The 16,036-nt window shown below is 33.6% G+C and overlaps 1 protein-coding gene across 1 annotated transcript in view; it reads left to right on the forward strand.

The window, feature by feature from the left end:
* LOC129004264 (4-hydroxybutyrate coenzyme A transferase) overlaps positions 1–16,036 on the forward strand; it is an 85,485-nt gene that overhangs the window by 21,767 nt on the left and 47,682 nt on the right. The window contains exons 2-3 of the mRNA XM_054432783.1: positions 3,575–3,727; positions 10,365–10,513. Coding sequence (XP_054288758.1) covers positions 3,575–3,727; positions 10,365–10,513 — 302 coding nt within the window. The remainder of the gene's footprint in view (positions 1–3,574; positions 3,728–10,364; positions 10,514–16,036) is intronic.

Consider the following 16,036-nt stretch of genomic DNA (forward strand, 5'->3'; position numbering starts at 1 on the left):
AAGATATATATTCCTTTTAAGACCAATGCAAAATTCCAGAGCAAAGTAGGGCATTGAATAGGACAGCCAAATGAGAGGCAAGACTATCGCTCAGTCTGCAGGTTTTCCGCAACTGGAATATTTGTTAAGATATGTTTTTTTAAAAAGAAAAACCTGGTGAGAAAATTTTTATGTTTAAAAGTTGAACAGATAATTAGCTATCAGAAGTTTTCTAAATCCTACTTGTAGACAATGTAAAACTCAAACCTACATTGAACTTCTGGACCTATTCCAACCTGGCAACTGAGAAGATGAATGTGCCAAACACGTTAATTTAGTGATTAGGCCTAATTGTTGAAGTAAACAAATGGTTTTTTACCTAAAGTTCTGTTGTGTTAGAAACAATTTTCTAATTTAACCACTGATAGAATTTCCTTATCGCCGCTGGCTCAACATTATTTAGGTTTATTTCACTTGAATCCAGAATCAATTTTTGTAGTAGTGCTATTATTTGTCTTGGATGTAGCCCTCTGGGATGCTGAATAAGTCTCTGACTTAAACCAGGGGTGGAGGAGGGAACGGTGGGCTTCGGCCAAACACCTCATATTTTTGCAAGCACAAAAACTGTTTGAATTGTGTAAAAAGGAATCTTTCATTACTTAACATCTTATCATAATTTTTTTTACGTTTATAAAATATGATGTTGAAAAAGAGGTTCAAGACAACATTCTATAGTCTTATTGATAACAAAGCTGAGTAAATAGCTTATGATGTGAGTGCAAATTGTACTTTTTAGAAGTTAAGTACTTCCAAATGGGTTTTCATTAAACTTTTTTATGTTTATGCCCCAATGGCAGTCTTTGTGATTGCTGCAAGAGTACAGTCCTAGCCCAGGTCTTACTTCTATCTAACCTCAACCTGTTTATAAAAAGCATAATTACTAGTCCAACAGCGATGTCAACTGGGTCCAGAGTTATTCCTTTCCATAATTTTTAACAGCCTATAGATTGAACAATGAGCACTACAACCAATCACTCAGCTACTCTGTCAATTTAGTTTTGAAACTAATTATGAAGATGTAAGAGGGTTCTTAAACTCTTAGACATTAGTAAACAAAGTAATATGTTCATTTATTGTAATGTTATTAGAATTGGTAATCGGAGGTCCTCGGTTCAGCCGTAGAAAGCTGTTAATGTCTTCTGTCCAGTCCGTACTCTTGTACGGTGCTGAGGTGTGGGCAGACGCTCTCAATAAAGAGGTGTATAGGATGCGGCTTGCCCGAGTGCAGCGTCAGGCAGCACTAAGAGTTGCATCCGCCTAGACCGAACAGTGTCCGAACCCGCTGTCCTGGCGGTTGCTGGAGTCATTTCCGTCAAACTTTTGGCGGCGGAGAGAAAGTCAATTTATCAGCGCCGTGGGGAGGACCAGGCACGAACAGAGGAATGCACCCGCACCTACCAGCTGTGGCAGGAGAGCTGGGAACAGGAGACTCGGGGACGCTGGACCAGGCGACTGATACAGCAAGTCCAACCTTGGGTTAGTCGGCGGTGCGGAGAGGTGGACTTCTACCTCACCCAATTTCTGACGTGTCACGGCTTTTTCCGGTCGTACCTGTTCAGGATGGGCAAAGCCGTGTCACCCGATTGCATATATTGCCCAGGCATTCCCGACGACGTGGAACATACCTTTTTCCACTGCCAGAATTGGGAAAGGCCCCGCCTGGAGGCTCAACAGTTAGTAGGACTGCTGTCAGTGGACACGGTCATACCGATGATGACGGAGGGTGAAAACAATTCTCCCAAAAAAAAAAAAAAAAAAATAGAATTGGTAAATGTAGTTGGTTTATTATACTCTGTTCACAAAATTTAGGCGGTTTTAGGAGAAGAAGAAATCTATTCCTTCCACTGTTCAATACCTTGAGAATAATAGCTCAACAGCTGAGGGTTGCCATAAAATAAATCAGCTGGGCCATATATATTAAGGAAAAAAGTAGTTGGGGAACTTCCCCTCAAACAGCCTAACTTTTTTTAAAGGAGTACAACAATGTACATTTTATACAGTACTGTAAAACTAGTACCATAGTTGTTTAATTTTTAGATGCTTAATATGTTGGTTTTTATGATTGACAGATTCTTGAAAATTGTTGATGTTTAAGTTTGATATTCATTTTGCCACAAGTGTGGCTTCTTCAGGAACAGAGTTTGTTATCACATCACTTAAAACACTATTCTTCTTATATTTATTTACATTTCGATCGGTGAAAGATTTAAGGCGCGGGCCTTGGAATCTGAGCGTGCACATATGTAGCGCCCCAGGGTCTACAACAACTTTTAAAGTGTATTTTTCAATTTACTAGGTAAAAACATATTAACATTTAAAATCTTATCATATTTTTTTATATTAACCTTTTCAGTGCTATGAAACGATATATCGTTGTTTTAAAAAATCTCTAAGGGATATAGAGAGGAAGGTTGTATAAAAAAAAGCAAAACGGCCATTGGTGACCTGCATGTTCATAGGATACACTAACAACCACTTAGCTAAAAGATTCGCCCAATCCGATGATTTCGAGGTGTATGTCTAAACCAAGGATTATGAACACCTCACTATGCCCCAGTGGTTGTAGTATATCGCTACAAACACACAGGTAACCAATTATTTGCCACACAGGACGGGACTCGAACCCGAGCAGACGAATGCCACTGGCCAAGTGACACACGCCCTAGCCTTCTCGGCTATCTGTGGTTGAAGACTGAGGAGTCAAAAACCGGTATTTAAGCTGATGCCACCGATTGCGAACAGATGGCGCTACAGATGGTTGTTCAATGCGTTACTAGGTAGCAGCACCAGTTAGTCACGGACTATTTAGATGAAATCTTTTAGTTTAAACACAACAGTGATCATAAATGTGTTCCTGAGACTTTGCTGCAAAACATTAGTTTCCCTAAAATGGCTATATTACGATAACCTCGTCCAACTAAATCAAGGTTAAATTCAATATTACATTGTAAACTATATGTCTTTTGATTTTATGAGATTTTGGTTTCAAATAATGGTATCAGAACATAAAAGTTTATAGGAAAACCAGGAAAATTACAACAAAAACTAAGTTTTATTTACCGTTTACTACAAATTCTGGGATTTATCATTCTTATATATTTTCTTATTAAGTGTTATTATTCAAAATTAGCCTAATTATTAAAATAGTGACAACATGACAGTTAAAATTCAACAACAGGTAATGGAATTAAAAGGCAAACAAAAAAGTCGTACAAAATATGAATTATTGGCCTAGCACTGAAAGGGTTAAGGAATTGTGAATATTTATTTACATGATCTGGAGATGCAATACTCCGTGGTGTGGATAACCGTCCACACTAGTGAGTACTAGGACTATCTGCAGTACTATCCTGATAAATTACAAGGCAAAAATGTGGTTCGGATTTCACTGTAAACAGTAGGTCTCAAGCTACACTCACCACCATTCATTGGCTTAAAATACTTACCTTCGTATGGTCGCCATTTCAATTAAAAGTATTAAAGTAAAGTATTATTAATGTCTAAAGTATATGTTAAAGTGTATGTTGTGTTTCAGGAGACACAGTATTTCTGAGTGGAGCTGCCTCCACCCCCATCACACTAGCCAAGGCTATGACTGACCATGGCAAGAGCTCTGGTCTCAAGGACATTGTCGTGTGTCACATGCACACTGAGGGAGAGGCTCCATACACTAGCGAGGACTGTAAAGGTGACATAGCTGCACGACTGCTTAGAGCCATTCACAGAATTACTTAAATATTACCATAAAGAAATTTAGTTATGAACACAAAACCGTTACATAATTTCCTGTATATGGATCAATAAATTTCATTTTATACTAGGATAGTTATTGGAGATTGCAGTTACACACAATTACACACTGTCGTTAAGCAGAGTTACAAACTGTGAATCAGTCAGTGATTCGATTGTGCTTTGCTAACAATTCCTGTAGAATTAGATAGCGAGAATTACTTAGAAGAACAAAAACTAAATTTTCTGGTGGCTGCTGCACTTCTATACAATATACATTGTGGTTTAAGTAATGAACTGGTTTTGGTTGGTTTCTGTAAAAGTATTAGTACTGTACTGCCGTGGTAAGCAAAAAGGCCGTATCAACATAAATGACGAATCTGAGAAAATGGATGTTTTGTCAAAGCCAGTCAGAGTCATGTTTTTTTCGATTTCTAATTTAACCAGTTGACCGAATTCAATAATTTTTTTTTTCAAACTACTTCTTTTTCAATGTAGGAGACTAAAAAATATATTTTTATTAATGTATAATGATACATTCATATTTTTTAATCCAGTTACCCTTTTTACTGTTAACGTTTTTTAGGCCAAAAAGCCGTATCTCAAGTTACCTTTTTTTGGCTTAGGAAAATGTCTTTTAAGAAACACAATTTTCCCATGCCAAAAGGAGGTAGGTTGTGATACGGCTTTTTAGCCTAGTAAACATTAACAGTAAAAAGGGGTCAATCACCAATAAAAGGTACATAGAATTAAACTATATATATGAAACTTGGAAAGAAGGTATATCTACATTTATTCTACACATATGTAATATTTGGTAACGATTAAAATATATTTACCTATTTTATTAACAAATAACTGCCGTAAAAAGCTAATTTCATTTTGTTGACCCGGGTCAATCACCAATAAAAGGTACTTAGAATTAAACTATATATATGAAACTTGGAAAGAAGGTATGTCCACATGTATTCTACACGTATGTTAAATTTGGTAACGATTAAAAAATATTTATCAGTTATACCTTCGTTCCAAGTTTCATGTAAATAGTTTAATTCTAAGTACCTTTTTTTAGGCGATTGACCCGGGTCAACAAAATAAAATGAGCTATTTTGGCCGGTTTTTAGTTATTGAAATAGATAAATATTTTTTAATCGTTACCAAATTTAACATACGTGTAGAATACATGTGGATATACCTTCGTTCCAAGTTTCATGTATATAGTTTAATTCTAAGTACCTTTTTTAGGCGATTGACCCGGGTCAACAAAATAAAATGAGCTATTTTGGCCGGTTTTTAGTTATTGAAATAGATAAATATTTTTTAATCGTTACCAAATTTAACATACGTGTAGAATACATGTGGATATACCTTCTTTCCAAGTTTCATATATATAGTTTAATTCTAAGTACCTTTTATTGGTGATTGACCCGGGTCAACAAAATAAAATGAGCTATTTTCGCCGGTTTTTAGTTAATGAAATAGATAAATATTTTTTAATCGTTACCAAATTTAACATACGTGTAGAATACATGTGGATATACCTTCTTTCCAAGTTTCATATATATAGTTTAATTCTAAGTACCTTTTATTGGTGATTGACCCGGGTCAACAAAATGAAATTAGCTTTTTACGGCAGTTATTTGTTAATAAAATAGGTAAATATATTTTAATCGTTACCAAATTTAACATACGTGTAGAATACATGTGGATATACCTTCGTTCCAAGTTTCATGTATATAGTTTATTTCTAAGTACTTTTTTTAGGCGATTGACCCGGGTCAACAAAATAAAATGAGCTATTTTGGCTGGTTTTTAGTTAATAAAATAGATAAATATTTTTTTATCGTTACCAAATTTACATACGAGTAGAATACATGTGGATATACCTTCGTTCCAAGTTTCATGTAAATTTCTACATTCAAAGTGGTTTTTTTCTAAATATATTGAATTTGTTGACCCGGGTCAACAAAATAGGGAGTCCCACTGAAAACAGCCTATTGTGATACTTTCCCTCCAAGTTGTTTTTTTGTAAAATTCATTTACCACCTAACAACAAGATATTCATGTGATGCATAGAGTATGTAAAACAGAAATTATAGGAAGGTCTTCAAAATTTAATGTTATGCTTTCCTATGCATTTTAATGGTAAAATTTTGAACCGTAAGTGGATTTGGGCGAGACTATACTAAGCCAAAAAACAGTAAGGCAGAAATACTATTCCAGAAAGCCGTAACTGTTTTTTGCTTACTGTTTTCTGGCCAAGTAAACCAAAGTTACGGTGTTTTGACTTAGTATTTGCACATTTGTTGGTAGATACGGTAAATAACTAGTTTGATATCTCAAAAACGGCTTGAGATAGGCCTACGGTGTTTTCGCCTACATTTTTGGATTCCTCGACCTTCAAAACATAAAGATTTGCACTTACCTCAAAATGTGATATTTTTGTAGTTACTGCCTTTTAGCTTGCGAGGGCAGTGTAGTAATAATCTGGATAAAGTTGAATTTGTTATGGATCAAGAAGTCTTATTGTAAGGTTTTTGTCTCTCTATCATTTCAATTGGTTATGTTCTGAGTCATTGTATTACTACCGTACCCTGTTTCCTGCTGTGCTTTATTACTTTAGCCTTCACTATGCTTTGAGCACTGTTGTTTTTGTCATCAGTCAACTTTGAAATTTTACTATAGTAATAGCAGCATCCATTAAACACGATTCATTTCCATTTTTAAACTGGTAATGGTTCAAATATAAAGATTGGTAGCACTGAAATTCATGCAATTTATCTACTGCAATTTTGTTGTGGTTTATGATAGAGGCCTCTTTTAATAATATATGAGGTTACAATATCTTAATCGCCAAGTGATCCATGTAGTCCAAAAATAGGATTACGTACGTTTCGACGTCAATGCGTCATTCTCAAATCTTACAAAAACTTTTTTAAACCATAAGGGTCACGTCATAGTCTTTCCGACACACACGTACACAACACAATAACGGACAAAAATACAATTAAGTAGGCCTACTAGCAAATTTACGGTAAACGGTCGTTACAACATAGTACAGGTCTGATCACATGCCGAGACTCGACTGATGGTGTGCCGCTTCCTGGTTTATCAACCTGAACTTTGTCCTCTGCCACCTGTATCATCTAGTTAAGTTGTGAGCTCTTTAGTTTTATGAGCGATTCAAACAATGCATTTGACTGGAAAACACATTTGTCATTCAATAAATTTTGAGGCTGGTTCCTTGTAGCTTTATAAATCCCATAATTTTCCAATGCAGTTAATCTACGTCCTTTTCTGCAAATGTGTAATGGTTTTAAATTAGTATTAATATTTGTATAGTTGTGGTTGCTTTTGGTGAGATGTGCTGCAAAGTTAGATTTTTGTATACTGATGGCTTTAGGCAAATGTTCTTTAAACCTCTTTTCGAATGACCGTCCTGTTTGACATATGTAGAACTTCTCGCAGTCGTCACAAGTTATTTTGTATACACCACATTTTTTATTTACATCAAGTTTTTCTTTCTTTTTATTCAAAATATTACCAAGCTTGTTCGATGTTCTAAACGCAACGACCTTACCATGTTTTTGTAGTTCATTTTTTAATGTTAAGGGGAAATTACTGCCAAATTCAGTTGGTACATAACCTGTTATATTTGCTGTGCTTTTTGAAATTGGGTTTTTGGATTTTTTGGACTGTTTCTTGATTAATTTATCAATGATATTAGGGTTGTAGCCGTTGGATACTGTCATATACTTTAATATGTTTTTCTCCGCTGTGAAGTCTTCAGGGCAGAGTGGTACAGATAATAACCTGTTTACAAAGCTGTTATAAGCGGCTAGTTTATGGGACATAGGATGATGTGAGGATGCGTGAATGGTTGTGTCAGTTGCTGTAGGTTTTCTATAAATCTTGAATGATAAGTTGTTGTTGGTTTTGATGAGAGTTAGATCCAAAAAATTGAGCGAATTGTTCATTTCAATTTCTGCAGTAAATTTCATATTCGGGTGGAGGCTGAATACCTGAACTTTTCTGGGATTAACGTCATATAATAATACTATGTCATCGACATAACTGTAATAAAATACTATTTTATTTCTGTGTCGGTTGTTGTCAGACCATAAATGTTTGTTTTCAAACCTGTTTAGGAAAATTTTCGCAAGAATGCAGGACAGGGGTGAGCCCATAGCTAAGCCTTCGTGTTGTATAAAATATATCACTTGGCGATTAAGGTATTGTAACCTCATATATATTATTATATCACAGTGATTTGGAAAAAACAACATACAACATGAAGCCTCTTTTGTGTTTAATTAATTTATCTAATTGTGACCTATTCAAATCAAATAAAAAAATCCTTTTTTCAAACAGTACATTTCTATACATGAATTGTGTCAAGTCAAGAATAAACATAACTATACATTTGGCAAATTTACAGCACTAATTAATTAAGAGCTATAATCTATATGTATACACTTTCTCCCCTACAACTACTTACTGTTCAACCATTACAACTAACTATTGATTTGACATACTAATAGCTAATTGAAAAAGTCCCCAATCTTGTAGCAGCATTTATCTGACAACAATTTGAATAAACTGGTTTTAAATCTTTTAAATTCTGTCAAACCCTTTATGGTGCTAGGCAGGCTATTATACAATTTTATACCAGAGTAATATGGAGAATGTTCAATGGTGGAGGTGTTATGTCTAGGGTATGTAAGGCTATTCTTTTGTCTTGTGTTATAGTTGTAAAAATCAGAGTTATTTGGAAAATTTGATAAATTTTGTCTTATATACAAAATTAAATTATATATGTATATTGTATATACTGGGAAAAGTAAGAATTTTGTGATTTTTAAAAATACTCTTACAGGATTTTTTTCCTTTAAGTCCAAAAATAATACGGATAATTCTCTTCTGCATTTTAAAAACTTTTTTCTCCTATCTGAATTTCCCCAGAAGATCACACCATAATTAAACAAGTGATAGACATAACCGTAATAAACCATCATGAGAGTGGATATGTCAACAGATTTAGATAAAATAATGAACATAAAATGTGCTTTATTTAATTTTTTTACAACTTCACCAATATGATTCTGCCAAGTCAATTTTTGATCCACTGTGATGCCTAAGAATTTAACTGAGCTTTTTGAATTTATTTAGAGAAAGGTTCAAATCTAATTTTGTGGATGAGTCTGATTTCTGGTAGTTTTTTTGGAATTCCATCAGACGAGATTTATCTTTATTTAACGCCAAACCATTTGCTTCAAACCATTTTTCTAGCTGAAGGAAATCTATTAATATCCATTACTTAGGATATAATTCATACCACCTTTGATTGTCTTCTTCTAATCACTAATTTATATTTGACTAGCTGTACCCACGGGCTTTGCCCCGTTTAACTTCTTAATTTTCAAGATGAGCTCGTTCGCATGGCTCAATCACGTCCTGGTTGAAGTTCGTTCGCTACGCTCACTCACCTTTAGGTTGGAGCTCGTTCGCTGAGCTCACTTGCCTTCAGGTTAGCTCGTTCGCTACGCTAACTTGCCTCCAGGTTGAAGTTCGTTTGCTACGCTCACTCACCTTTTGGTTGCAAATTAGCTGTTGTCATAAATTAAAAAAAAATAATAGTGCTGCACCCTGTTGGTAATCCTTGTAAATTTAATGCTATTGAACATCATAAGACAGAACCAACTTGTTCAATTGAAACAGCTGTTGAGATTAATTAATTCCTTTTAAATATGACAAATCATAAGGTTAACATGGGAAACTCCAGAGCCACTGGGGCGGAGCCCGAGTGCCCGATCAGAATAAAAAATACTTAGTTTTCTTATTTAATGCCCAAAGAATCGGTGTACCGAATTTCAGACTCCTAGGTAAGTGGGAAGTGGGAGAATTAGTGATGAGTGAGTGAGTCAGTGAGGGCTTTGCCTTTTGTATATAGATGATCAAAGTAAGGGGAATTCAGTCCATGGCACACTTATAAAGCAACATTTTGTTACATTATTGTTGTGCTTATCTGGCATTAAGTAAATAATCTTATCTATGGTTGACTGTAAACAAATAGGTAACCTTGCGCGTTCAAGTTAACAAGGACTATTTTAAAAAAGTGTTTGAACAAAAAATTATTTTAAGTTGTATCTTTGTCCATACAGCCATACTATTTCCATCATTAGTTATTTATCTTATTAGAAATTGTCCTAAAATAAATCTTATTAAAATAAAATTTAGATAGTTCTGGTACTCCTTAAACCAATTAGACTTGACGTTTGTGATGTACACGTTGGACTTCTGTCATCAATTTTGACGAGTGGCTAAACTAATACAGTATTTACAAAGCTATTGGTTCCATGTTTTATAGCCTACATAATGTCAGTAAACAGCTATTTAACTACACCATTAAATCTATGAACACTTTTAATTGGTTTTCCAACAGTACTTAAGTTTGTAAACTAAACTAGATAGTTAAATACTGGTACATAAATATATTAATATGTACAATTGAGGACTTATATTTAAAGCAATTATATTTATCTCAATCACAATGATCGTCCATGGTTTATTTGTATGTAAAACTTTTTTGCTTTCAGGAATATTCAGATCGTTATCGTTTTTCATGGCTGGAAATGTTCGTAAGGCTGTGGCTGAAGGCAGATCGGATTGTATCCCGATTTTCCTCTCAGAAATTCCTCTGCTTTTTACACGAAAGATTGTTAAACCAGATGTCTGCATGATTCAGGTGAAGCTAGTAATTAATATATTCTGACTTAGTATCTTTTAAATATACCGTACTAGTGAACCTGTTGCTCGAAATCCAGCAATTGTCAAGTATTGGTATTACAGGAGTTATTTTAACACTAACAACAGTCATAATTTTGTCACTTAACTTTTATGGAAACAGAGATTAATGTCCTGGAAGAAACAGTTTTATTTCGCCTTACAGGGGTTTCCTCTGCAATGATCACAAAGTAAATGTTTGCTTCAAAAAGTGGTAACGATAATAGGCCTAAAATTTTTAATAAAACAATATCTCTATTTCTTCTACTTGGTAGCGTGCTATGACTTTTCTGTTTCCATTTTTTTTTTCAATTAGTTCTTTCAATGATTGCTCAAGAACAGTACTGTGTCAATTCAGTTTTCTTATTTGGTTAAATATTTCAAATTGCTCATTCTTTCTCACCTTTTCCATTATAATATGTACACAAACCCAGATATAAAAAATAGTAAACATTTAAGTGGGGTTTCCCGCTTATCCATCCCATGTTAATCTCTTTAATTTAAGGTACATTTTTCCAAAAAAGTATTAGAGTTAGGGATCTAACTTTGATGTTACTGAAAAGAGTGTATGTTGTTAATGAGTAATTACAGCTGGTAACTTTATTAAATATCAATCAGGTATTTTTTTAATTTTCTTTAAGAACAGCTGTTTTTATTGATTTTGATAATAATTTACGAAGTTTAATAAATATTTTTAAAACTGTAGACCATATATATATAAGAATATTATTAATGGAAAAAGTGCAGAAAGACCTGATTAAAAATGATAAAAAAAAAATGAAGGACATTAGGCCTATCTTTCATAGTTTGGGATATAATGTAAAATAAATAAATATTCAAATAAAATTTTAAAACAGCTGATTTAAAAAGAAAAATTTAAGTAAATTGGCATTTTGGCTTCACAGACAGACAGGTACATAAATTGAAATAAGACTCGTTTAGGCTTTTATAGGCTACTAGCTGTTGTACCCGTGCTTTGCAACGGGAAGAGGACACAAAATAGAAACATTTTAATCTTTGTCTCTTGCATATAATAGTTACACATCCGCCAACGCTTTTAGAAACAAATTTAAACTTTTATGGCCTTAATAGAAATGTAAGTTATGACTTTTAAATCTGGTAATAAGTGGATACTACCATTTTGGTTTTGATTAATTTTAAATCTTGTGGCTGATATGAGAAAAACTGATCAAATCTTCGAGTAAAACTTTCACATACATGATTTACCAGATTTACCTTCATCTCCCTTAGTTACACATCTTTTAATTTATTATTGACGTTTTAAATTTAAATTTTGAAGTTGCAAAAATACTAATAATTAAATCTGTTATTATATCTTTATATTAAACTCTTCTTTATATTAAACTAGCTGTACCCGCGGGCTTCGCCCCGTTTAACTTCATAAGTGAGCTTGTTCGCATGGCTCAATCCTGTCCTGGTTGAAGTTCGTTCGCTACGCTCACTCACCTTTATGTTGGAGCTCGTTCGCCGCGCTCACTTGCCTTCAGGTTAGCTCGTTCGCTACGCTAACTTGCCTCCAGGTTGAAGTTCGTTCGCTACACGCTCACTCACCTTTTGGTTGCAAATTAGCTGTTGTCATAAATTTAAATTTAAATAATAGTGCTGCACCCTGTTGGTAATCCTTGTAACTTTAATGCTATTGAACATCATAGAACAGAACCAACTTGTTTAATTGAAACAGCTGTTAAGATTCATTAATTCCATTTAAATATGAGTACTCATAAGGTTAACATGGGAAACTCCAGAGCCACTGGGGCGGAGCCCGCGAGTCTGATCAAAATAAAAACAACTTCCTATTTAATGCCTAAAGAATCAGTGTACCAAATTTCAGCCTCCTAGGTAGGCCTAAATGGGAAGTGGGAGAATTAGTGATGAGTGAGTGAGTGAGTCAGTGATGGCTTTGCCTTTTATATACAGGGTGTTCATTTGAAAACTTTCCATATCTGTTGTGTGCAAAGGTGAGGCTTTTTACACTTGTTTGTTCTCATTTCCCCCTAATTTGGACATGCCAAATCCAATAAAATTATTTTCAATTTCGAAAAATGCCCCAAAAGGGCCCAATTTGGGGGGTAGGGGTGCTTTTTGAGAAATTTTCAAATGTAAACATGGGTTGTGTGATACATCAATTTAAAGGTCTAATCACCCCGACTATTTTGGTGCAATAAAAATGTAATTATCTTTAACGGTATTTACAGGGTGGGTCAAAACGCTTTAAAAAAGGACTTTGAAGTTAAGTACCGTATTACCCGAACTACTGAACGGAGCAGCGCCAAATTTCTTTCCAAGCTTATTCTTGATCTACTCTTTAAGATAACTTGTAATAAGGGCATTTTCCATGTTATCTTCTAATTTTTTAAAAATCTCAAATTTGAAGAATAAAAGAAAGGTGAAAACTCAAAATTCTTAAATAGCAAGGTATAACAAATTTCATACCACGTGAAAGGTCCTTTTTTAACAAACATTTTACGTATTTAAGTTTTCTTTCTATCTCTTACCGTTTAAAAATTGCAGCAGAAAAACTGAATTTTCTATGGTAAAATTATAACTAGTTTTCTAACAAAACACATTGCACTTTGCTCAACGATGTATTATGATTAATTACAAATTGATCAACTACTTTTACTTGTGTCAGTACATCTTGGACCCTTCATCCTGTTCTTTTCTCATTGGTAACTGAGCCAGTTTCAGAAATTTCTTAACTAAATCATTTACAGCTTTATGACTTAAGGTCTTACCTGGATATTTATTGTTAAACACTTTGCAATTATCCTGAAACACTTTTGTTCTGCCCAATAAGTAAAAATAAAGTCTATTTTTTTAAGTGTACACCATATTCGATTATATACTACAGAAAATAGTACTTTTTGAAAATAGTACTACCATTGACTAGTCAATGGTACTACAGAAAGCGGCCCACATGTAGGTTGTCCTCATCAGCTATAAGACTTGTTTTTCACAAATTAAAACGTAATGACTTGTTTGTCAATCAGGGTAACAATAATTATGAATTGTTTCCTTCAGTTAATGCACCATTAAATGTGTCTAGAGACGAATTTTGGCTGTTTTATTAGAAAACTAGTTACAATATTACTCTGGAAAATTCAGTTTTTCTACTGCAATTTTTAAACGGTAAGAGATAGAAAGAAAACTTAAATACGTAAAATGTTTGTTAAAAAAGGACCTTTCACGTGGTATGAAATTTGCTATACCTTGCTATTTAAGAATTTTGAGTTTTCACCTTTCTTTCATTCTTCAAATTTGAGATTTTTAAAAAATTAGAAGATAACATGGAAAATGCCCTTATTACAAGTTATCCTAAAGAGTAGATCAAGAATAAGCTTGGAAAGAAATTTGGCGCTGCTCCGTTCAGTAGTTCGGGTAATACGGTACTTAACTTCAAAGTCCTTTTTTAAAACGTTTTGACCCACCCTGTAAATACGGTTAAAGATGATTACATTTTTATTGCACCAAAATAGTCGGGGTGATTAGACCTTTAAATTGATGTATCACACAACCCATGTTTACATTTGAAAATTTCTCAAAAAGCACCCCTACCCCCCAAATTGGGCCCTTTTGGGGCATTTTTCGAAATTTAAAATAATTTTTTTGGATTTGGCATGTCCAAATTAGGGGGAAATGAGAACAAACAAGTGTAAAAAGCCTCACCTTTGCACACAACAGATATGGAAAGTTTTCAAATGAACACCCTGTATATAGATAACAAATCCTTTCATGTTCAGTTTTTTCACTCACAATAAATCATTAGCAAAACTAATTCAGCTGTTATAAACTTTAGAAATATTGCTGTGCCTTATCAATACAGTCTTTTGAAATATTAAAGAAATTATATCTATAGGTACTTAAAAAATTCAAAACAAATAATTTAGCATTAAAGACAGCAGACAAAACTAATATGATTATCAAAGCATCAAGGACTAAAAAATGTAATAGCAAATACAGTATATGTTTCATTGCATCTCTGATTCTACTATACAAAAATATCAACAAACAACTAAATATACAAACCACTTCTTTTAATCAGTTTCATCGTCCATTGCCTTCACATTTTCACACTTACCATTAAGAAAACAAAGTAACAGATATTTCATTGATTTTAGAATCAAATCAAATCAAATCAATTTATTGTTGTAGACATTTCACAATGCATTAACAATCGTCACAAAATACATAATGATGTTATTAAATACAGCAAATGAATACTTACATGTAATCAATCAATATAAAAAGACAGTACAATAAAAAATTATATATATACATATAAAATACAGGCACAATTAAATAGAAATATTTTGACATGTAAAAAAATCCTCCACTGTATACGGGCATTTTTGTATTAAATATGTTTTCAGTTTTGATTTGAAAGTGTTCAACTTGAATATTCCAGAAAAAAATATTAACCCCTTTTTTGGAATTAAATGTATTGGAAAAATCAGTTGACCCCATAACATCTTGAGTAATTAAGTTTGTCCTAAAGTCTGGCTGGTTGAGCTTAAAAAAAGAAGCATTTTCATTATCACTACAATTTAAGACCTCGGACACTTTTCACTGTGCTCTGCTCTTTCTCACTTGACACTATCACATCAGATGTTGGTGGACATTCTTTAAGTGCCGCTGCATAATTCTCAAGGTGATGCCCTCTCTCTTTAGGTGTTGAATGTGCGGTGTTTGTTGAGCAAGGTTCACAGGATGACTTCTCCATCTGAATTACTCCAAGGTTCAAGGGACAGTAATGACTCACTGGCTGATGTTTCCGAGTAGTGTTTTTGTTGATCATAGAAAGTCTGAATTATTTGTCTTAAAAACTCTTCGTGAGACAGTCCATTGCGAAGTCTTCTGAAAGATTTCTGGTAATAAGAAACCACAGTAACTGATGCATTTGTGTACTGTTGAAACTTTAATATGTTAATTACAAATTGTTTTAAATTTACATTATCCCGCACACAGCCTACTGGGGAGCATATTAAATGCTTGAGACCTTTCTGCTTAAAGTCTTTAGTTAAATCACTGAATGCTTTTTCATAATCTTCTTTCTTTGGCTTGCCGAAATATTTGTCTTTGGTGATAAGGCTATAGACAGAAGCACCAGCAACAAAAGAACACTGTGTACTGCTTAGTTTTATGATATTTTCCTTGGTTTAATTTAATCAGTGGTGTGGCAAAACACAAATAATAAATGTATCAAATAAAGTAAATGTGAACTGAAAGCTATGTTGAGATAAAATAAGAGTATTTTGTATTACCGTTTGATAATTAAATATAGTTACACATATACAACAGATTTTAGAAAACAAAAAGCAACAACATAGTGTTAGAATAAATAATCCATGATAAAAGGTTAGATTAAAATAAACCTACCTCATATTTATGGAAAATATTATATTTAATTTCTTGATATCAGCTGTCTGAAATTGTGATATATGCAGTTTAGCAGTTCTTCTTGTTT

Source organism: Macrosteles quadrilineatus, unplaced genomic scaffold (genome assembly GCF_028750875.1).
Source record: "Macrosteles quadrilineatus isolate MER2022 unplaced genomic scaffold, UCM_ALF_1.0 Scaffold_1__1_contigs__length_201487025, whole genome shotgun sequence".
In the NCBI taxonomy this organism is placed as follows: domain Eukaryota; kingdom Metazoa; phylum Arthropoda; class Insecta; order Hemiptera; family Cicadellidae; genus Macrosteles; species Macrosteles quadrilineatus.